Genomic DNA, 22,515 nt, shown 5'->3' with positions numbered 1-22,515 from the left:
CTCACTGCAGGAGCCTTGATCCCCTTGCCCCCCCTCCCCCAACTCCCCTTCCAGCAGTACTAATCCACCAGCATACCAGAACCAAACTGTTAGGCACAACTATGATATATACATTTAATGCATATATTAATAATGCATTTAATGTTAATTAGTTTAGCCTGCCTTATATCACATAATTGGTAATGTTAAAAACAAGGAAAAAAATAAAGGGGTACATGAGCTGAAAATTTGAGACAGAAGGGTTACACTTGTTAAAAAAGTTTGAAAACTCATGTATTAGGCTATTGGGAGTTTCTACACATGCAGTTACTCCAGCCTACATTTATTATACAGTAAGGGTTTTTGGGTAGGTGTCTACACATGTGAGGATTAGGGAACAGATTTGCTCCCAGGTCCCAGCAGCCCTGCAGTGGGTCCCTACTGCTACAGGGGAGCTCTAGGCTGCCCCTGGGTGCTAACCTAGGGGCTGGCAGGGAGCTCCTGGCCAAGAGACAGCTGTTTCTTGGCCCCAGGGGACAATGTTCATTTGCCCCAGCAGGAGGGAGCTCCTGGCACTGGCTCCCCGATCAAGGTCATGGGGCTTGGAAAGAGCTGCATGGGAGAGGTAGTCCCCTGCCCTGATCCAGGCTAGCTGCTAGCTGTCCCACCGGCCAATTGGGGCAGGGGGCTGGGAGCTTGTTCCCCACCCAGCTCCATGAGTGCAGAGCTGGGTGGAAGAACAGACTGGGGAGCTTGTCCCCGCCCCCCCAGCTCTATGCTTATGGAGCTGAGCGGGTAACAAGCTCCCCAGCCCCCACCAGCAGGGAGCTCCCAGCGCCTGGTTGGCGATAGTGGGGTTACTGCTGGGAGATGCTTATCTTCCGGCCTGAGCTGTGCAGCTGGTGGCTCAGGCTGGGAGATAAGCATCTCCCAGCAGCAGCCCTGTGGTCACAGAGCTGCTGCTGCGAGATAAGGGTCTCCCAGTCCCCTGCTCCCTGATTGTGATGGTGGAGCGGAGACTGGGAGATTAGGATCTCCCAGCCCCTGGTCTCCAATCTCAGAGTGGGGGGCTTACAGCTCACTGCTGCTGGGGCAGGGGGACATAGTCCCTGCCCAGGCTTCTGTGGTGGAGCCTGCCCTGGCAGCAGGCGGCTCCCAGGAGCGGGGAGCAATCTCCCGCCCCCAGTGGACAGCTGACTGGGAGCAGATTTTGCTCCCAGTCAGGTATCTACACGAGCAGTATGGCACCATTACTAATGCCAAGTTAATTTGCTACTTGCATTTGCAGGCTGCAAATTTATTCAGTATTAGGTTTACTGCGAAGTAAGCATGTGCACATGTAGACACACATGCTTACTTCGCAGTAAACTGTGCTAATGTAAAGTTAAGCATCTCATGTAGGCTCACCCACAGACTCCTAAATAATTTCAGTGGATGTTCATGGGACATATGGTTTCTATCAAAAACGATATTCTTATTTACCTATCATGTAAAGGGTTAGTTTTGTTACATTTTAATGTTGTTTAATCCTATGTTTTGGTCTCTGGGATTCCAGGAGACTATTTTTTCATTGATGAAATCTGAAGCTTAATTGAAATTAGAAGGATTACATTTATAGGAAAGCAGTTATTTCACCAGTTTAAAGTTTACATAGCTGGAATGAACAAATCTGTATTTTTTATTTTATTTTTTTAAGAAGTGAGGTGTCTGTCCTAAAAGGACATTTTTATATTACTATAGATTCTGTAGGAGAAGCAGTGACATTTCACTATACAAGTTAATAACTTACTATCATTAAGTGTAATCGGAAATTTTATTTTCCTGGCAAGTGAACAGTAAATCTGTTTCCCAACCAGGTTATTAGAATATATTACAGCTAATATATATTCAGAAGTAAGTTTTTAGCAACAGCTTCACTATACCTCATCAGTTGCAACTTAGGGAACAGTGTATAGTAAAAATACATTCCTGCTCTCTTCAGCAACGAGTGCTGAATTATATTTTAATTTACAATTAAACAACTGCTTTATAGACAGCCAAATTGATTAAAAGGGATCCAAGATATGAACATGCATTCTGGAATGCTTTCTACTAAGGAATGCATCCTTAGTAGTATAGTTTCCTTTGCTATTCGGTTTCATATTTCATATTTACTTAGTATCATAATTCATTTTTCTGTTTTCAGTGCATAGAAAGCATTTTGGGCAAGGCAGATTATAGTCATGACAAAGTCAATCAGTGGACTGCTACTATAGTAGAGCAATCTTTAACTCATCTGGTGAAATTAGGAAAAACATACAAATACATTGGTAAGTACAGTTTATCCATATTCTTTCCCTTCTACACAGTTCAGATAAGCAGTTATTCAAAGGCATGCTTTTTAAAACAAGGTATCTGAGGTACCCTCTCATTCCTTATTTGGATGGAAGGAACTAGTGTAGAAGAAAATAGGAGAGATGTTTTTATAAGTACTTAAAACTCAAAGCAGTTATGTCACCCAACACTTCTGGCATTACTTGGAGGAGGTAGATTGCATTATTCTGAATCCAAATGGATAAGATTTTTTTAAAAGGTTGTATCTAAAAATTGGTGATTTGCCTTTTAAAGTGTTGTCAGTTCTAAGTTCTAGACTGTATCCACTGGTGATGTGGATTCACTTGTACAGCAGAAAGGAAAACAGGTATGAGAGGGAGCGGAGTATAGACTTTCAGCCTGTATATTGAGGCTCTTGCACTACAAGAAATTCTTGCACTTAAGGAATGCAAGAGCTTTCAGATAGAGCCAGATTTTCTTTGGAGAAGCTGCTATCAAACTCAACCACAGTAGATGTTGCACCCTATTTGAAATGTGGCTTGTGCTGCAGTGTCTTCATTGGGGTTACTAACCCATGGTGCACATTGCCATGGGCAGTCTACCTGTGTGGTACATAAGAGAGGGAGCAAGGGAACACAACAGCAGATCAGACAGGGAGCGTAGGGCAGAGCAACCAGTTGGGCAGGAGTGGGGGATCGGAATGGCATGTCATAGCGGGGAGGGAGAGAGTATAGTGTGGCATACCTTCCAAAATAGTTGACCCCCTCTGATCTCTACTAAGATTTGATGAACACTGCCTGTATCAGGCAATCCCTCACTGTGGGCACTGTATCTTACTGTGCCTTGACATTTCTGATGTGTGGCTGTGCTTTCGAGGCATTTACCAACCCTAAATATTGAAAAGTAATTATGGAATTTAGTCCTACCAGTAAGTTTTTTGGCTGAGCTCTTGCCTTTGCACCAGTAAGAAGTTTAAACAGCTACAACAAAATTACATTTGAGTTTTAGATTAAGCAGACATTGTAAAAAACCTAATGCTAGAACAAAAAAAAAATCTTAAAATTTCTAGAGGCAGTGTTGCATAATGGCTTTCCTTGTTTTGACAAAGAAAAGTTACTTCTCTGGTTGTATACATACTGCAGGCTCAATTTAAGAAAAAATGGAAGGTTTGCAATCAGTAAAATATGAACTTAGGTGCAAGTCTAGCATACATGAAGGGTAAAGCTGGCACTCTTATTTAGGCACAAAATAACAGTATCACGTATGCTTTAAAGCTTCCCAGTATATGAAAATATAATGAAAAAAACAATTTTGCAGTTCTGAAAAATTCATCTCTCTTTTGCTTCATGAATGAAAGAAAATACTGTTTTTATTACTCTTTTCTTTAGTAACCTGTGCAGTGATGCAGAAGAGTGGAGCTGGCCTCCACACAGCAAGTTCGTGCTTTTGGGACACCACAACTGATGGTGAGTTCCTTTCCTGAGATTTATATAAAAGTATCTCACTAAAAGTCATTAAACGGACTACCTGTTGCTCAGCACTGTTAGAAATGTTGTTATTTACCAGTTTGAAGGGCTAATTAAGCTAAGTAAGGCTGATTGCAAAAGCCGTCACTTCCAAAATTGAAGTCTTGTTTGCAATCACAGCAAACTCAAGTCAGTTTCAGAAGCACGTTCTAGATCTTTGTAGACGTTTGTGTGGAATCATTCCAGGGTTCAGCAACATCTTCCTTCCACAAATAAACCCTTTTATATTGATTGATCTTGCTAGGGCTTTAGCTCTTTGTATCATATATGTTAATGGAAATCAGTAATTCTTTTCCTGTTGGAAAAAAAAAATGCCTGTATCAGGGAGAGTCAGGATATAGCGTACTCCAACTGTACATCTGCAGTCTTGAATATTTGCCTATTATGAGTGGAAAGGGTAAAAAAAAATCTTTAGTTAAAACAGCAATAGCTTGATTATTTTATGAGGCAAAGATTTTTGTGGGTGATCTCTCCAGGTGACCTGCAGTTGAAAGGTGATCTAAGTCTATCCCAACTGTTTAGTTGGTCCAGTAAAAGATACTGCCCACAAAAATCCTTACCTCTCTCATTTCTTGGACTGTCCTGGCTACAACATCATTCCAGTGCTATTTTTGGCTTTTATAGCTATTTCATAAATATGTATTAGTTGGTATGTTTATTTGCTTCTGCGTTAATTCTAGGTGCTTCCATTTCAGTTCACCATGTGCAGAGGTAAGATTGTTAGAATATTTTTGAGCCTGCCAAGCTCAGTTTCATCAAGTACTGTAAAACAGGATAAAAGGTAAAAAAAGGAAGAGAGCACATTAGAATGTAACTGAGTTATGGCATTTGTTAGAAAATAAGATTCCAGTAAATAAGTGTCAAGTCAGCATGTGTTAATCTCTGTATTTAATTAGCTTTAGAGCTGGCAGAGAAATCATTTCGCTTCTAGTTCTTTCCATTTTAGGCCAACATTATTAAACTGTATAGTCATACAGCTGTGTTGTTAGCGTATATTTTTATGCACAGACGAAGGCTTCAGAAAGCATAAGGGCCCCAAAATATCTGGCAGTTTGAAAATATGAATTCATTGCCTGAACATGGAAGAACTTTAACCGGCAGGGCACAGAGAACTTAAAATCCAGATTTTAAAAACTGATGCTGAATCTATGATCTGTGTCTGCATCTGCACTAAAAAAGCTTTGAGTTTCAGTAACTGTCAACTCCTTTAAGTGTACGAGAAGAAAGAAAAATGTTTTCTTGGCATCAGGAATACCATTAGTTTAAGAGCAGGAAGAAGAAAGCAAACATTGCAGGAAAAGTTTTGACCAAGTTGATTTTCCATGCTGCTCAGAAAGTCACAGAGGCACTATTAACACTAAGGAAATAGATTAAGGAGAAAACAGCCTGTTACATTCTACTGAGTGTTAAATAAGATTATAAAACTCATGTCTGCTAGTAAATAGTACTTTATAAGTTAGTGGAAATTGCTGGTTTGGTGTTTTGTATTTCAGGTAGCAACAAAAAGTTAGGTTGATGTTTATAAACAGAATTATGAATTAGAGAAATCAGTAGCTGAATTTGTCAGGACAAGGGTCCTGACATTAAAGACTGGGTTCTTAGGAAAGAATGTAATGAAATGTACAAAACGTAATAAAATGTAATGGAGTCATTGTCTCATCTTATTTCTCAATTTTAATATCTTTTAGGTACCTGCACAGTGAGATGGGAGAACCGAACAATGAACTGCATTGTCAATGTTTTTGCTGTTGCTATTATCCTGTAGCTGACTGGAATAATACTAACACCAACACCAAAGCCTTTAAGATAGAAAAAAATATCACTCAAAGCATATTTCTCATATTTAATATCACTGTTTATGCACTAAGAGGTATGCAACCTGTGTTAGAGCCCTCTATACAAATTGTACATTCTAATTACATTTTCAGTTTAACTACCTTAAAACTAGAAAATATTTATAAGTTAAATATTCTAAAATGAAGATATCCTGAAGAAGATGCCATGAAATCAAATGAGAAAATGTATATTTGCACCAAAATGATAAAATGGCACTTTATTCACTGGGAGTTGCAGATATCTAATCAGCAGAAGGAAACTGAAGGGATAATTGAGATTGAATGCATTTGGGACCAAATTAAGAATATCTATACATTCTTAATTAATATTGGTATCTCATATTCAATTAAACAAGGTTAATCGCTACTTTGTGTTGATGCTCATGATGTTGAATGAGCATTACACATAGTCGATCAAGCATTGCTAAATATGTGAAAACCTTAATGTATGAGGTTTCTCTAACCTGGGCACAAAAATACTTCATTGGTTAAAACTCCTCTCTCTCTCTAGTGAACTCAGTTATTGAGAGGTTTGATCTTCCTTCAGATGAAAAAGTTTAGAATTTTGTCATTGAAGTCAGCAGAAACATTGTTGGATCTGATGTTTTTTTAGCACTTAATTCACACAGATTCGTATTTCTTAAAACAAACTGACCAGATTAGTAAAATACTTAAATATGGTCTTCTCTGATTCTCAGCAACAAGGAAATTTGATCCATCCCCTTTTATATTATAAGTCCAACTTAAAATGTTGCCTTTCCTAAGAACCCAGGTCTGCATCTGTTGATCTCACTGGCAGTAGAACTAGGCTTAGGTGTCTCAGAGCTGTTTACAGCAATCAAGTAGCATAAAACCAAGTGAGTTTTTATGAAAAGAAGATACACATTTTGATAGTCTTGCTCTGTTCAGGCATATGTACATTATTCTTACAAATATAAGGATATGTTCTTTATCTCTCCTACATTCTTAAATTCTATAGTTATTTAATAACTATGAGTAACATAAACCAATTAAAATGAGGAACATAAATGTCTTTAGGATGGGAGCCTCAGTTAACACATGTCCTTAACTTCTTTTTGTGAGTAATCCTATTGACTTGAGACATTCACATTCAGGAAGAATTACACCTGCGTGCAGGTATTTGTGGGATTGGATTTGTGTCAGTTAATGCACAAATCGTGTATTACACACTACCAAGTGGTACAGTACTAAACAAATGCCTCACTAGTCACTGTCACCAAGTGGCAGCTTTAAAGTTTGCTACATCAAACTGCTTGAACTAGTTTTATTATTAAATTACTGCCTCTTTATGGAAGATACTGGTACCAGAGTTTCTGTAAAACATTGCTTCTTATTAATTTTAATCAACTATTTCATGCAGTTCTGCAAGATTTCTCCCCATCCCCTTCCCGCACTCCCCATAACCACTCTTGGTCTAAGATTTAAAAAGTCCTTGTAAAAAATATTATTTTAATTGCTTAAACTATATAACAAGCCATTGCTGAATAGTGGAATATAGATATAACTTTATACACCATGCTAGTTGCTTTGCATAAATAGCATTCAGCTTTCATCTAAGCACCAATAGAAGCTCTAAAACATTGCACTTGTCTAGGAGTCAGGTATAGAGTGAGAAAAGTATTTGCATGGTGCACTGAATTTCAGATATATTAATACAGCAATTTAAGATTATTTGGTTTAGGGTAACATTTTGAAAGCAGAAAATGCAGGCATAGCTGCTATCTCATTTCATAAGCTTTAGCTGCCAAATTGGAATAGTTATTCCAAACAGCCATTTACTCTCAGTATTGCTGTTTTTGTAAATGTAAGGCACATTGATAAAAGTATTGCTGCCTAGGCTTGGTGAAGTTCCCCTGCAGAAAAGCTCACTGGAAGTCTTGAAAATAAAGTTTGTTTTAAAATTGCTTTGTTTTGTATCTACCAAAAATAATAAAAGATTTGCCTTAGTTGTACTTCTGCCCTTAATGTAATCAGTTTATAGACAACAATCTGCTACAGTACTTTACTGTCCAGCTTCTTACTGTTTTATACAATTGAAACATTACAGTTGCATACTTTTATGTTTTGGAAGTGATTGATTTGCTCTGTCAAGTGTCAAAATTTATGGATTAGCATTAGTGTCCCATGCTCTTTCTGCTTTTCAGAGTATCATGCAGGATAGTTTTTACTGAATTATCCAATAAGCTTAGCTATATAAATTATGGGGCCAAAGTAACTGTATTCCCAATAACTTTGTTGTGTCAACAAAAGATGAAGTAAAAAAGCTTGTCAGAATTCTCTACCAGCTGTACAATTGGTCCAATAAAAGGTATTACAAGAAGCAAGGGTTTTGTGTGTCAACAGTTATCTACTTTGTACTGATTTCCCCTCCTTGCCCATGACCACTCTAGCTACAAATATTGCAGTTCAGCTTAACACATACATTACTGTTCAATTATTAGTTTAATGGTAACCATAGACAATTTATCCTTTACACCAAAGCATCACAGAGCATTTGAATTTTAAAAAGGCACAGAAGTCTCAAAGTAAAGTTTATGTGGCTGCTATCTAAGGTGGAGAAAATTCTTTAGGAAGACTACTCAGATAAAGGAAAATTACTGTAGGTTGCAAAATACATAGCTACAGTACATTGTTGCATTCAACAAAAGGTCTCAAGTTAAAAGAAATCAGAAGTGGTGGTAGATGTGGTATCTTTTATTAGACCAGCTAGATGTTTCCAAAATATGTTCTTTATTTGCAAGCTTTCAGGCACAGGCACCCTTCTTCAGGCATAGGATAAAAGATTGTAAAAGTTTTCCTAGGCAGAAATGAAAGTTTACATTTCAAAGGGGAGTTGAAGATGTGGTAAAATCTCCTGTTTGGAACAGTTTGTTTTATGCAAACAAGTTATTATTTTTCTTACTGCCACCATGCAAATCAGAATTACTATCAGCATTGTAATTGGGTTAGAGGAGTTTGCAGTAAGGCCTTTGATATTACTGTGAAGCTATACATCTCTATTAAAATAGGGGTATATTGCTTTAGGTCTGAAGTGGCTAACATCTGCCATTTCCTCCCTGGGAAAAGGCAGAGAGAATCCAGAGAAACCTTGTAGATCCAGAGAGAAAAGAAACAAAAGGGGTGCATGGAAAGCAGAGTGCCAATTCCTTACTTGCCCTCTACTTACCCAGCAGACACCTTTCCAGGGAATTTGGGCTTCCCTGGACACTTGGTGTGACCGTCCCTGTTTCATACTGTGGAACCACCTGAGTAATGTTTCCCTGAAACGTGAGTTTATGCAAGAGGTGTGCTGCCAAGGTGCCACTGGTGGAAAATCAAGTCTTTGATCCCAAGTGTTACAGGTAACTGCAGATCCATTTGCAAGAAGATAAACAGGTCCCCAAACCACTGGATAGTAACAGTTAACTGAGTGGTAACACAGATTAATGTGTAATTGAGTGGAATCTTCAAGTATTTCAAGCCCCTGCAGAAGTGATGACAGTAGGGTCCAAAATTAGGTTTACAGTTTACTACTGCCAGCCATCCTACAACCAAAGGTGTGTCTTTCCAAATACAACCTTAGAAGAACGAGAGGAAGGCAGCTACTTAATCTGATTAGGGAAACCCAGTGTAAGTCACATTTGTATTACAAGATCTTACAGCACAAGTTCCTCAATCAACCTGTGGCTCAGGGTGAGATCATCTTCATCTAAACCAGTGACTCACAACCAGTGTACCTGGGATGTCACCAGATCTTTTGAAGGGCAGTGTGAGGAGATAACCAGATAAACAGGCTTGTCCCTGGTAGGGTGATCCCCCATCCTCACTGTCCAACCCCTCTGCAAGGAGGTAAGCACTGTAATATATAAAGTAGTTTTTCAAATAGGGTGCCAATCAGTTCACAGAAGCAACGGAAGGGTGCCTTCAGTCTAAAAAGGTTGAGAACCACTGATCTAAGCCTTGTCATGCAACTAAGACTGAAAGATGGAGATACCATAACCTATATAAATGATCTTCTAGTGCTCAACTGTCCAGAAGAAAGTTGTGAAAATCTAAGCTAAAGTTTACAATTTAAGATTGTTACTTATCTATCACTCTTCTCTACTAACCACCCTTTATATATTTGAAGGGCAGGGGAGGGGAAGGGGGAAGAGTGGAGAGGGGAAGCATGCTGTACACTTCTGCTATTCTGTGTAAGAGCTGGGTATTATTATGGCAACAGACTTTGAATTTTACAAAAATTCTACAATCACAATATCACTACTACAGGAAATACCATATTTACCCAAATCCAGGATAACTGAATTTAAGATAACCCCCACAATAATTATATTCTATACATGGAATTAAAAAAAAAAGTTATAATTTTCCATGTCTAGAATCTAATTTTGGAGGGTTGCCTTAAATTTGTTATCCCTCATGCCCCACCCTCCCTACTGCTGCAGTAGCACAAGCTGCAGCATGAGAGTCAAGTGGCCTAACCTCTGCCCCTTGCTCCCTGTCCCCCGGTACCTGCACACCACATGCCTGCCCCTGTGGTGGATGTACCTCCACTCCCACTTAACCCCTGTGCTGCCTGCCCTCCCACTTGCACCCCTCCTGCTGCCCACCCCACTGCCTGCATCCCCTGGCACCTGCCCTTCCCCATTTGCCACTTAGAATCATAGAATACATAAAAAATTAGGGTTGGAAGAGCCCTCATAAGGTCATCTAGTCCAAACCCGTGTATGCCTCCTGCCTTGGCCACAGCAAGGCCCCAGCTGAAGCCAGAACTCAGAGGAAGGGAAAGGGTGGGAGCAAGGAGAAAGTGGCAGGGAACAACTGCTGTGACTCTGACTTCAACCCCAGGCTTGGAGTTGGAGGTGGATCTGCATCCGCTTCCCTCCCTCTCCCCCCACCACCTTGTACTCAATTCTAAGACAAGGGGTTTCCCCCATGTTGAATATAGAAAAAACCTTGTCTTAGATTTGAGTAAATGTGGTATCTTGTAAGAATCTGCATGCTATCAGAGACCACAGCAGAAGTATTATATATTATTTATTCATAAAGCCATTATATCTAGGAATCCCAAACAGGAAACAGGATTCAGGAGGCATTGTACAAATAAAGCACTAGAACAAGATGTATGAAACTATGTAATAGACGATCGTGAAATCATCTGCTCAGTAAGAAAGATTTGCTAATCCTGATTACTTAGCATGAGCAATTAGAACTCCCTCAAAAATTCTTGCTAAGCAACTGGGTGGTTTCATTTATGAATGTGTCTTGTTTTTTTAATGTACTTGGCTCTTAACATTGATACCTTGTGATAATACATTTTACAGATTTTACAATGAGTAAAAAAAAAAGGCAAAACTGGGCTAGACAGACATTTAAAAACATTTATCTCCTGCTTCTCAAAGAGCCTATGTGCTTTAAGTGTTAGCATAATGATGTAGTGGGTGGGAGGAGAACCAGGTTTACAGTAATAAGCATAAGTTTCTTGCAGTAAGAAGGTGTAGGTTGTAGCTGTGTTGGTCTAAGGACATAGGCAGACAAGGTTCTTTGGGTGAATCTGATATCTTTTATTAGACCAACTTAAATAGTTGGAAAAAAATTTTAAGCAAGCTTTCGGGTTTAAAAACCCTTCATCAGGCTGAAGAAGTTTCTGCAGTTGTTGTGTGCTCTTCCTGGATGGAATGAATAGTAAAGAAGCCAGAGGCTGGGCTGGTATGCATACAAGACAGGCAGTCAGTGAAGATGTAAATTGAGGGGGTCAATGGGTGAGAGACAGGCTGGGGGAGACGGGGTAGAAGGGGGATGAATAGTGGAGAGGTACCTGGGGAGTCAGATGTCTGGATTTATGACACATTATAACCTGCCTATGTTTATATTTAGTCCATGATTTTTAGTATCCAGGAGGTTGATAAAATGAAGTTCATAGGTTTGTCTCTGATAAGTGTTTTGTAAGTTTCCTTTGAGGACTAGAATGGAGAGACTGGAGAAAGAGTGGTTTTCTTGTGAGAAATGTGCCCCCACAGATAATTGGGTATTCCTGTCTTTGATAGATTTCTAGTGTGCATTCATTCTGGTACGCAGTTGTTCTTTGGTTTCTCCTACATATTTTTCATCAGGGCATTTGGTGCATTAGATGAGATATGTTACATTTCTGGAGGTGCAGCTGTAATATTCGGGAATGCTGATCTTATCACCAGAAGCAAACTTCCTCGGGCCCAGAACACATCCAATGGATCCAGACCTTGCCATGACAAGAAATGCAAAACCTGCCAGCACATCCCCACCACCCCCACAATTACTACGCCCCACAACAGAGCCATCAGCATTCCCAGATCTTACAGCTGCCTCTGGCTTCTTTACTTTTCATGCCATCCAGGAAGAGCACACACCAACTGCAGAAACTTCCTCAGCCTGACAAAGGGTTTTTAAACCCGAAAGCTTGCTTTAAATTTTTTTCCAGCTATGTAAGTTGCTCTAATAAAAGATATCAGATTCGCCCAAAGGAACTTGTCTGCCTCTTGCAGTAAGAAACACGATGATCAGGTTTCATTTTTCACTGCTTTCTACTTATATTGAATGCTTCCTTGTTGTTATGTAATGAAACAGTAAATGAGTATGCATTACTACACAAAACACCACGTGCACCCATGGTTGTAAGCTTTCTCCCATCCTTTTGACCGGTTCCCACATTATTAACCTTTGTTTTGCAGCACTGTGAGGTAGGTTCCGTGACTTCTCATTTCATTCGTTTCTCAGTGCCCGAGACGTCTTACCCGACCTGAAAGGTTTGAGGACAACCTCCACCGGGTTATTTATTATTTCCTTGACATTGCTTAATGCCAAGTCAGTTTCATTTCATAGTCTGTCATAATAACCTCACCAGTCTGAGCCAGGAATGCAAAGAAAGACTCTTCGCCAGCCTGTCTAGGAATGTATGCTGACTTCCCACCAAGCCATAGGGAATGGCCTGGCTGGAGGGGAATTCATCTTTTCACCCTTTGAGTCTTTATTGGTAGGATATTTCCACCAGAACTCTTGCACAGAGTCAGAGAAGAGATACGGGGGCAGCAAGGACAGGAACATACAATCCCCACAGGAGCATCTTTATAGGTTTCTGGAGATATTAAGGACAACTAGCAAGTGTCTCAGCTATCATTCCCTAAAAGCTTACTGAGCAAGGAATGCTAGAGAACTCATTTTTGTTCCTGCACCCTCCTAAAGGCATAATAGCAGTCTGGGCCTATCAACACTTCCTGAAATCTCCTACAAGCCCAGATAGCCCTATAGCAAGCTTCCCTAACTTAGCCATGGGAACAGCGAAACAGCTTTTGAAGGCTTCACACCTATTTTAGAAATTTTGAAAGCTGCATTTCTCACACAAGCATTTTCTGATTGTCAGATATCAAAAGCTCCAAGGCTACTTCTGTCTGGTTTGAAACACTCTAAAAAAATTCTCAGCAAACATTGCTATTTCATAGCTACTGATTCAAGTCTCACACCTGCCTGTGTTGGCAAAGATAAATATCAGTGAGTAGATGGTACAATGTGTACAAGCACTAAAATAGAAGAAAGAGTGCTTAAAGCAATGTTACACTATACCATTAGGGTGTTTACTGAAGTTAGACTTAAAGCATGAATGCTACGTATCCCCAGAGGCTGGTGGAGCACAATGACCACCCGCAGATGGCAGCGCGGGCATGATGGCAGTGAGTGGGGAGCTCCCATAGGCAGCCACGGCAGTGTCAGTGGCGGGGGCGGGCCGAGCGGGAAGCTCCTGCAGGTGACCGTGGTGGTGCCAGCGGTGGGAGGGGGGCAGGTGCCAACCAGCGGTCAGCGACCACCCACAGATACCGCCAGCAGCATTCATCGGCAGCGGCCGCCAGCAATTGGGGACCTCCTGGCGGTGTCAGAGGCACTTGGTGGTGTGTGGTCGGTGGTGACTGCCGGCAAGCACTGCCAGCAGCATCAGTGGCAATTTTTGAAGGGGGTGCACCACCAAGCTCAGGGGGTGCACGTGCACCCACATGCACCCCCTACACATTGCCAATGACTTAAAGGCTGTATCCACACGGGTGTGGACATTTTGTTCCCTGGTCACAGCTACTAGCAGGACACCTTGTGCCACCACTAGTTGTCCCTGCCTTCTGGTACACGGTAGGTTACCCCAGGTGGGGTAGGGGAGGCTGGGGCCAGCACTGGGCTGGCCCATCAGCCTTACCTGGGGGCCTCTTGAGGCTGCAGCAGCAGCAGTCTTGCTGCTGGGAGCCTGGCCAGCAGATGGAGTGTAGTTCTGGCTGGTCAGTCTTTGGTTTGGAGTGGTGCACTCTGTCCTTGGATGTGCTGCTCCACTTTTTTTTTGCATGGGTTTTTTTGACCCCTGGTTATCCAGGAATCAAACCTCCCCACTCTGCGCTGTCCCCTTGCAGCACAGAGAGCAGCTGAATGGGCAGTATGTGGCACTGCAGTTGTGTCTGCGGCATCACGTACCCCACGGCTGCACTTGTTTGGATGTGGCCAAAGTGTATATGACTACTTGACGCAGATAACTAAAAAAGCCCAAATCTTAATGGAACAGGGTGGTAGGGCCCAGGTGGGCCAATGACAAGAAACCAAGGCTTTCAGTCAGAAAAATTTTCTCTTCAGAGTTTTGCATTAGATAAAATAAGTAAAGCTATTTTCTTAAGTTTTGGATAATCAAAACTCAACAAGGAAATACTACTCGAACAAAAATGTATCTAGTACAAATAATCCTCTAGAACAGGAGTTCCCAAACTGTGGTCCTTGTACACCTGGGAGTACACAAGACTTCTGTGGGGGATACACAGGAGAAATTGTGTAATAGTGGATTTATTTTTCATTATGATAATTGGCATTTAAGGTGTTAAAATATAAAACATATGCTTGTAGGGGTATGCGGGCACCTGGTAAATCTGGAAGGGGGTACACAATAAGAAAAAGTTTGGGAACCTCTGCTCTAGAATAACAAGAAATAATACAATACCGTCTCAAGGCCCAGCTATTTCTAATGGTTTTTATAGTTTGCTAAACTTTCCCAGCAGCCTGATTGGATATTAGTCTCCAGCCCTGTTTCATTACTTGTCCATGACTACCTATATGAGATTAGTGTTATGAACAGAACAGGAAAAATTAACCCCTTGCTTTATAGAAAGTGGAGAGCCTGCATTCTGTAATTCTTGCATGCAAAATAGCTTAAATAAATAATGTGAAAATGTCAGATACATGTTTTGCTCTTCACTCCTAATATTCTGTACTTCATGCTACAGATTTAATGTAAATTATGTTTTAACTTATGCTTTTTATATTTTTAGTCCTAAAGCAATTATACCTAGGAATCTCAAACAGGGAACAGGATTCAGGAGGTATTTTACAAATAAATATCCTGCCTCAGACGTAGCACAATTTCAGTTTTAGATACTGTTTAAGATGTAATAAAACAAAGTGTTAGAGGGACAAGGTAACAGCAGAGACAGTTATAATTGCCACTCAGAGTGGTCTCAGTGGTCACAGGTGCCACTAATTCAACAGTTGCCAAGTGATATCTTTGAGTCTTAGTCATTAATCTGTTTCATTTTTGCCTTGTTTTAAAAACCGATGGGACAAATTATTCAATCTGTGGTAGGGTTTCTGCTCCTTTCGCTGATTAATTTGAATTTGATGCCCATAGTAATGGTGACACAGGTCAATGTTGTGACATTTGTACAAAATATATAGGTAAACAGTACTCTTAAGGAAGTGTGGATCTGAGGGTAATCTTTGTAAGTTCCATTAATATGAATGCACTTGTATGTAGAATGGTCTGCCCAGGCTAGGAACAAAAAAGCATAGTTGTATATTTAATGATCAATTATGATGGGTAGTTATTTGTAATAAACTGTGATTTTAAAATGTCGTTTTAATGTGATGATCAGTTCTGTGGTAACTGAAAAGGGGAGAGGAAAAAGTGGATAGTTTTAATTGAAGTATAGGCCAGCAATGCAGTGTTTAAATCCAAACCACCTAAGATTTGGAGTTAAGGTTCAGACTCTGTCAGGCTGAAATCTTCCAAGACCACCTTTTCATACAAAAGTACTGCCATCATAAGAAAATTTCTATGCATTTTCAGCATAGTACTTTGACCTCGTCTGAACTGGAACCAGAAAACATACAATTTCTAGTTTGGATCCATCCTGGAATTTTTGGATCCCACGGGGTCCAGACTGAGATCCAGTGAACTGAATACAAAACTCAAAGGTTTGGTTTTGAGATTCTGGTTTTGGTGTACCTCTAATTTAGGATATGCCTACACTACAGTCAAGAGATACAATGACAGTAAGTGGCAGCTTATCAGAGGAAATTAAAACTTAAGCAACTCAGCTCCCAATAATAGTGAAGCATAGTTGCTGTATGGACATCAGCAAAGACTGTACAACCCACCTACAACCTGGGTGCTTACTCAGGCAGCTACCTTGCACTGAAGTCCTAAGTTTCTGCAGCTTCACTAGTATTTGCACCCAAACTAAGTCAACTCAAGCTAATTCAGGTATTCCTCTCTGTGATACATATATACCTCTTGAATACAGTATTAACACATTCCTAATCACCTGAAAGGTATTTTCAATTTCTAACTTCTGTGGTTTTGCAAAATGCTTTAATATGAAACTACTGCAATGTGAACAAAAGCATGTTGAGAATCTTAATGCTTGAGCCATTTGGTTCTTATATTTTGGGATGTAGCTGTTAGTGAGATCACTTAATACCTATACCCTTTCAAAAGGGGGAATTCTGTTGTCTTGACCTTAATAATGCCATAAATATTTTTATGGGTGTTTTCTTCTTGCCACTTTCTAGAAAAGCCTTTGCCTTATTGTGTAATAATATTAATTCAGTATCTAGTCCCCATCTCAGCTTTCAATTAAAATTACATGGAAAAAAAATTATCAGTAAAAGAGCTCACTGTATTCCTTTCCTTTTTCATGCCCTTATAACAAGGCATTTAGCCAAATTCACAGATTTGTTATAAACTGACAGGGCCATGCTAGTGAGCACTTCTGCTTTAGCCTCAAACTTGCAATCTCTGGGCTTTCAACCATGAGCCATAGCATCAGAGCCACTTCAGCCCCCTTTGCTATATTAATTTGTGTAAATGCTTTATTTCAATTAATGCAATACAAATGAGACAATATTGTGTTAGTCTGTATGAAAGTATGTTAGTACTTGCTTTCTCCAAGTTTGCTTCAGGTTAATTTTTGAAAGATATTTTTGCATGTTAGAGATAAAAACTCTTCCATTTGTTTTCCAGATCACCATTATGCAAGTTATATGGGGATACTTTTGTCTTCGGATTTTAGAAAGTCTCATGTGAAATTTCTTCTATCAACCAGCAGATGGAGGCACTTCTTTGCCTAATAGAAATGATATACCTGTACTTTACAGTCTACCTCATCTTAGAAGATATTCACTAGTAACAATCTCTAGTTCAGTTTCACCTATGGTTTGGTGAGAAAAATCTTGTATCCCCAAGGGGAAAAAAATCCTTCTCCAAGTGGTTTTCTAGTTTGTTTCAATTATAATGATTTGGTTTCATCAACTCCTCGCTGGGTAGAGACTACTCACACTAAAGTCCTGCTGACTCCAGCAATTTTAGGATTAAGATTTTATGGACTTAGTGTCAAAGAATATTAACTATGTGTATATACTTTTTAAACATAGGGCCTGGCTCAATAACAGTTTAAATCAACAGCATAGAATCATGTGATTGTAAGAGATTTCAAGGACTGTCTAGTTCAACTCCTTCAAGAAATATAGGATTTGTTATTCCTAAACCAATCTAGATGCCAACCTAACCTCTGATTAAAACACTCCAGTGAAGATTTCACAATTTGTCTAGGCAGCTTTGTCCATTGTTCTCCTGTTTACAGTTAGGAAGTTGTCCCTGAGATTTACTATAGTTTAAACCCGTTGCCTCATGTCCTGTCCTCTCCAACCTCTTTGGGGCAGCCTTTCAAATATTTGAAAACTCTTGCTGTGTCCCCCCTTGATCTCTTTTCCTCCAGATTAAACATTCCTAGTTCCTTCAAACTTTCTTCAAACTGCTTACATGACAACTCCTTGGTAAACTCCATTACCTGATTCTGGATCCTCTCCCATTTCTCTATATCATTCTGAAAATGTGGCCTCCAAAACTGGACACAGCATCCCAGTAGGTTGGCCCTGTCACTTCATGTGTTTTGCGTCCAATGCTTCTGTTAATGCAACTCTGAATTACATTTCTTTTCTTTTCATATTGGCAAGTCTTGTGCAGTTTTTGATCCACCATAACCCCCCAGTTTTTTATTGGTTTTCCTACTGCCAAGCCACTCATCCTTTATTCTGTAACTGTGCCATTAGTTTTTCTTCTTTAGGTGTTTCATTTTCACTGACTACTGGATCAGGGCTATAAAGGGAAACAGCTGATCCCATTCTACAAGTTCATTTACCATTTCCTCTACCAGCAGTTCTCCTTTTACAGTATATAACTGAGGAGGAGATTGGGTCAGGAAAGGGCAAGGAGCAGAAGGAAGACAACAAACCAATGCCCCCTGCAATCTGGGCCTCATGGGTGGAAGTAGTGTTTAGTTCCTGTGCAGGCCCAAAGAAGAGTCTATGGTTGCATGATGTATCTGATAGGTTGTACTGTATGGTCAGTAACCCAATACAAATTGTGTAAAGAATGGCAGGGTCATATTCCACAAGTGACAGACAACAGTCCAGCAAAAAACTGAAGAAAGTCATCTGGCTTAACAAAGTGTGATGCTTTTCTGTCAAGTATTGATTACACTCCAGCAAAGCTTAAACCTAGGAAAAGAATCACCACAGAAATAAAGAAAAACCTGAGGCTGTCTCATAGGAAAAAACTGTAGAGTGAGAAGGCATTCAGAGAGAGCAGTGGCTGCAGGAAGGTGGTTGTAACACACTAATTCCAGGTTGCCTGGGCCTTGCTGGAATAGAGAGCAGCCCAAAACCCCATCTAACCACACTGAGCCACTGGCTGAATTCCCCAAATCCCTTCAATGGCATGGGTGTATCAAGAGTGTGAAAAAGATCCAGAAAGTAGGAACAGAATTGTTAAAAAGAAAGTTATTTATTCTAGAACAGGATGAAAAGTCAACATTTTTAAAACTTTTAGTTTGATTTTTCAAAAATGCTTTTGTGGAATAATCATGCTGCAAAGGAAACATGAGACATAAGTATGCAAAAAATTGCATAAGTGCTACTCATTGCCCCCGACCCTGTGAACTCCTTAAAGCGATGAGTTTTGCTTCCTTATTGGAATCTAGAGCCATTTCAGTGATTAATATGGGCTGTTTCTATTGTAATGACATATGCTTGGGAAGCTCAGACTAGGACTATTTCCGAATCATTTATGAAGTGCTTTTAAAAAAAAAAAGATTATAAAAGTGTCCCTTTTTTGTATTTCAAAAAGGCAGGTCTTTAGTATTAACAAACCTATTACATCGTTTAGGACAAACTTTTCATTTCAAATGTGTGGTGTATTATTTGTTACCTAAAAAAGATTTACTGTTGAGATTAAAAATGAGGCTGACACTTCTATATTATGCCTCAGGAATCATGTTGTATGAATGGATATAAAATTGACATCTGGAAATTAACAGTAATACAGTAATAATTAACAGTTTGGTTTGTAATTTAGCAATCTTCCCTTCTTAGAGAATTTGAACAGAGCAAGTGTCAGGGGCACACAAGGGCATTTTGGAGAGGATATAAGGATGAACTGGAGGAATAGTCCAGAAAGTAACTGGAAGTAGCATATCCATTGAAGTTACAGATGAAAATGAAGAGAAAGATGAGGTGGTATGTCAAGAGGTAGAAGTTGCTCTGTGTTGTCCAGGGTTTTCCATCATTTTTCAATGGAAAAAAAATATTTGTACTGAGAGGCAAAATAGCCAGAGATGAGATAGTGTTTTTTTCTACTGCACAATTTGCATAGTCATCTACACACATGCAAACTGACAAATATTGCATTCAGAGCAGCAGCCTTTGAAACATTTTGTACAGGAGGTAAGGCCTGAGAGTTGAAGTTAATTACACTTTCTCAGTATCACTATGATAGGGCTTCTCTGTTGGGTAGAAAATACAAATTACCTTAACTGGCAATGAGCAGTGGGAAAGCCCAATAGAATATGTGCTGTTTTTAAGCTAATGAAGTAACCATGGACTTTGTCTTAGTAGCAGAGTAAGGAAACATCTGTTACCTCTAAAGGGGAAGTGGCTCTCTCAATGGATTACAGTTTAGTCTTTGCAAATACTGATAGCAACAGGAGAGCTTTCATCATTTTCTTGGTTTTGCATCTAGTTCTTACTCTTCAGAAGACTGATGAATGCACACAATACCCTGGGTTTTCACCCCTATCTTAGCAGGAGAGAGACCCCTCAGGGAAGTGGTTAACAGCCACATGGTGAGATTCACTGTTGTGCAGGAAACCAGCATGAACATGATTTAACTGGGACCAAAAAGTGTAGCAAGGGCCTCCTGCCAGCCCTCTGCCAAGAAGTGAAATTTACCCATGAAACTCGCATCTTATGACAATACGAATACATTTGCCTTGTTCTTAAAAGTTTGTAGCAACATTTAGATTGCTATGGGTATCATGGAGGAGAGATGTCATTCAGAACAGTTACCTAGAGACATTATACATCTCAAATTGTAAAGCTACTGTCTGCAGATCATGAAGGACTTCTTGAGGTTTGGTAATAATAATGTCCCCTCAATGGAGAACACCATTAACTGAGCAAGACTTTATTCAGGTGCTAGCTTATTAGCTTCTAGGCATAAGAGCAATCACACACTCAAATAAATGCACTGAGGCACCAGTCACCTCAATGGTTTTATTTCAGTGTTTAACCACTGGACTGCTTGTTCGAGTCAGATTTTACTGTAGGGCAGAGTGTAAAACTCACAATAGGAAATTCTCACTAGAGAATTTGATAAGAGCAAACGTCAGTGGCATGCCAGGGTGAAAGAACCATGACATGACTGGCTCTCAGGATGGCCGTACTGCCCCCTGATGGCCATCTTAATCCTGCACTATGTGCCCCCTCTGACTTCACAGGGTCTCACCCTGCCATCCCACCTGCCACACCTTGATGGTAAAATACAACTGCAGAGGCTGCCCTCAGAGACCAATGAACTTTGGGTGCCACCTAGTCCTGCTCCTCCTTGGCCTCAACTCTGTCCTGAGCAGGATTCCTCCTCCTCTTAGTCTTGGGCCCCAAATTGGCTCCCTGGATTCAGGGCTTCAACCACTACTGCACAGTCTTTCCAGGGCTCTGACCCCACTACACAGAGTCTCTGCCACTGGGCTCCATCAGCCCCAGTCACGAGCCTTTGTTCCTAATGGCTTTAAGGGTTACAATCCTGGCCTCCAGCCACCTGCATAGCTACATTCATGTCTCACAGCTATTACTCTGTCTTCTCATGAACTAGGCCCTCTGGCTCTGTCCTCACAGCACCTGGCTCCACCAGAAGCCCTGGTACACCAGGCCCTGTCCAGATTACTCTCTCCCCATTCCTTGAACCAGGCCCACTTCCTGGCCTAGGTTCAGCCCCTTCCTCCAAGTCCCTGACTCTGCATGGCTGCTATCTTCAGCCTCTAACTACTTGGCTTTAGCCCCACATAGGCCACCAGGTCCCAGACATTTGCAGGGCTCTCTCTGCGCCGTAGCCTCCTGTACTGCAGAGCACATCCAAAGCACCCCATCTCCAAACCACCCCCGTAGCCACTACCCAGACTTCCAATACCAACTACCCCTCCAATACAAACTCCTCCGGGGTCTCAGCAAACACCTACCCTCCACCTTCTGGCTCCTTGCTGCTTCCTGGGTATATGTGTTGCTTGGATATATTCTCTGTAGCAGACCAAGATAACAGGAGCTGCATGTTCAGCAGATGTCAGGAACAGACTCAACTCTTTGGCCCAGAAGCCAAGCTTTTAGTATGTTGGGACTCCACTCCTTATAGTCACATTGCTTTCACCTTGCCCAGGGGTTTCTAATAAGCCCAGTTCTCAGCCTGCTATGGTCCATTGCTGTCCTTTCTCAGGTGCTGAAGCTTAAACTACAGAGCAGCAAAACCTCTTGCTTGCCTGGAGCCCTTTTTGCCTGTGCCCATGTAGCCAGCTCTCAAGCAGTCCCCTGATGCACTCCTAGTTCCCCTCTGTGGCTTCCCTGGCTGCTTATTTCCCTGCTCTTGCTCAGCTGGCTACCTGATTGCAGTCCTCTGATGCTGGGTTCCCATTCCCCAGGTATCAGGTTAGAGGACCCTGCTACAGACCCGTAGAAAAAGAACTGTGGCAGAAACCTATTAATAGGTTCAGAGAAAATACAGGGCAGTATGGGGTGTATAGTATCAGTTAGTCCTACACTGGACATATTCCTTTGCAACCCATTTTATTGTAATACAGATTAATGTTATCTGCATGTTTTTCTTGTGGGATAAATTCCTAGAGAAACTGAGATATGTGGACATAAAACACAGACAGCAGCTATGGAAAATCATACCCATATTTAGTTAATTGCTTGCAGTTTAAGTACATTGCAACCTAGGTTGTATCTTATTAATTATTAATACAGAACAGAAGTTTTCATAATTCTGGAACACAGAGATGAGACAGCTAACAAAAACATCAAATAGCAACTTGCTTCCACAATGCTTTTCTTCTCCTTCAGTAATTGGCTTCAGAAAGTCCATTTTTCAAGTGTGGTTTGATCTAGTCATTTTACTTGCTTGCTAACTGCTGGATTAAGATCCCAGAAGGCTCCTTTGGACTCATCAAGTGAAAACTTGTTGACCCTTTTAGGTCCTCTCT

The 22,515-nt window shown here is 40.6% G+C and overlaps 1 protein-coding gene across 1 annotated transcript in view; it reads left to right on the top strand.

The window, feature by feature from the left end:
- Window positions 1-7,994, top strand: part of DYNLT3 (dynein light chain Tctex-type 3) — a 22,935-nt gene extending 14,941 nt beyond the window's left edge. The window contains exons 2-4 of the mRNA XM_019525150.1: window positions 2,165-2,288; window positions 3,681-3,758; window positions 5,507-7,994. Coding sequence (XP_019380695.1) covers window positions 2,165-2,288; window positions 3,681-3,758; window positions 5,507-5,583 — 279 coding nt within the window. The 3' untranslated portion in view covers window positions 5,584-7,994. The remainder of the gene's footprint in view (window positions 1-2,164; window positions 2,289-3,680; window positions 3,759-5,506) is intronic.
- The last annotated feature ends 14,521 nt before the right edge of the window (window positions 7,995-22,515 follow it).

Source organism: Gavialis gangeticus, unplaced genomic scaffold, assembly GCF_001723915.1.
Source record: "Gavialis gangeticus isolate Ggan-Ray unplaced genomic scaffold, GavGan_comp1, whole genome shotgun sequence".
Lineage (NCBI taxonomy): Eukaryota > Metazoa > Chordata > Crocodylia > Gavialidae > Gavialis > Gavialis gangeticus.
This window is presented reverse-complemented; position numbering and strand designations above follow the sequence as displayed.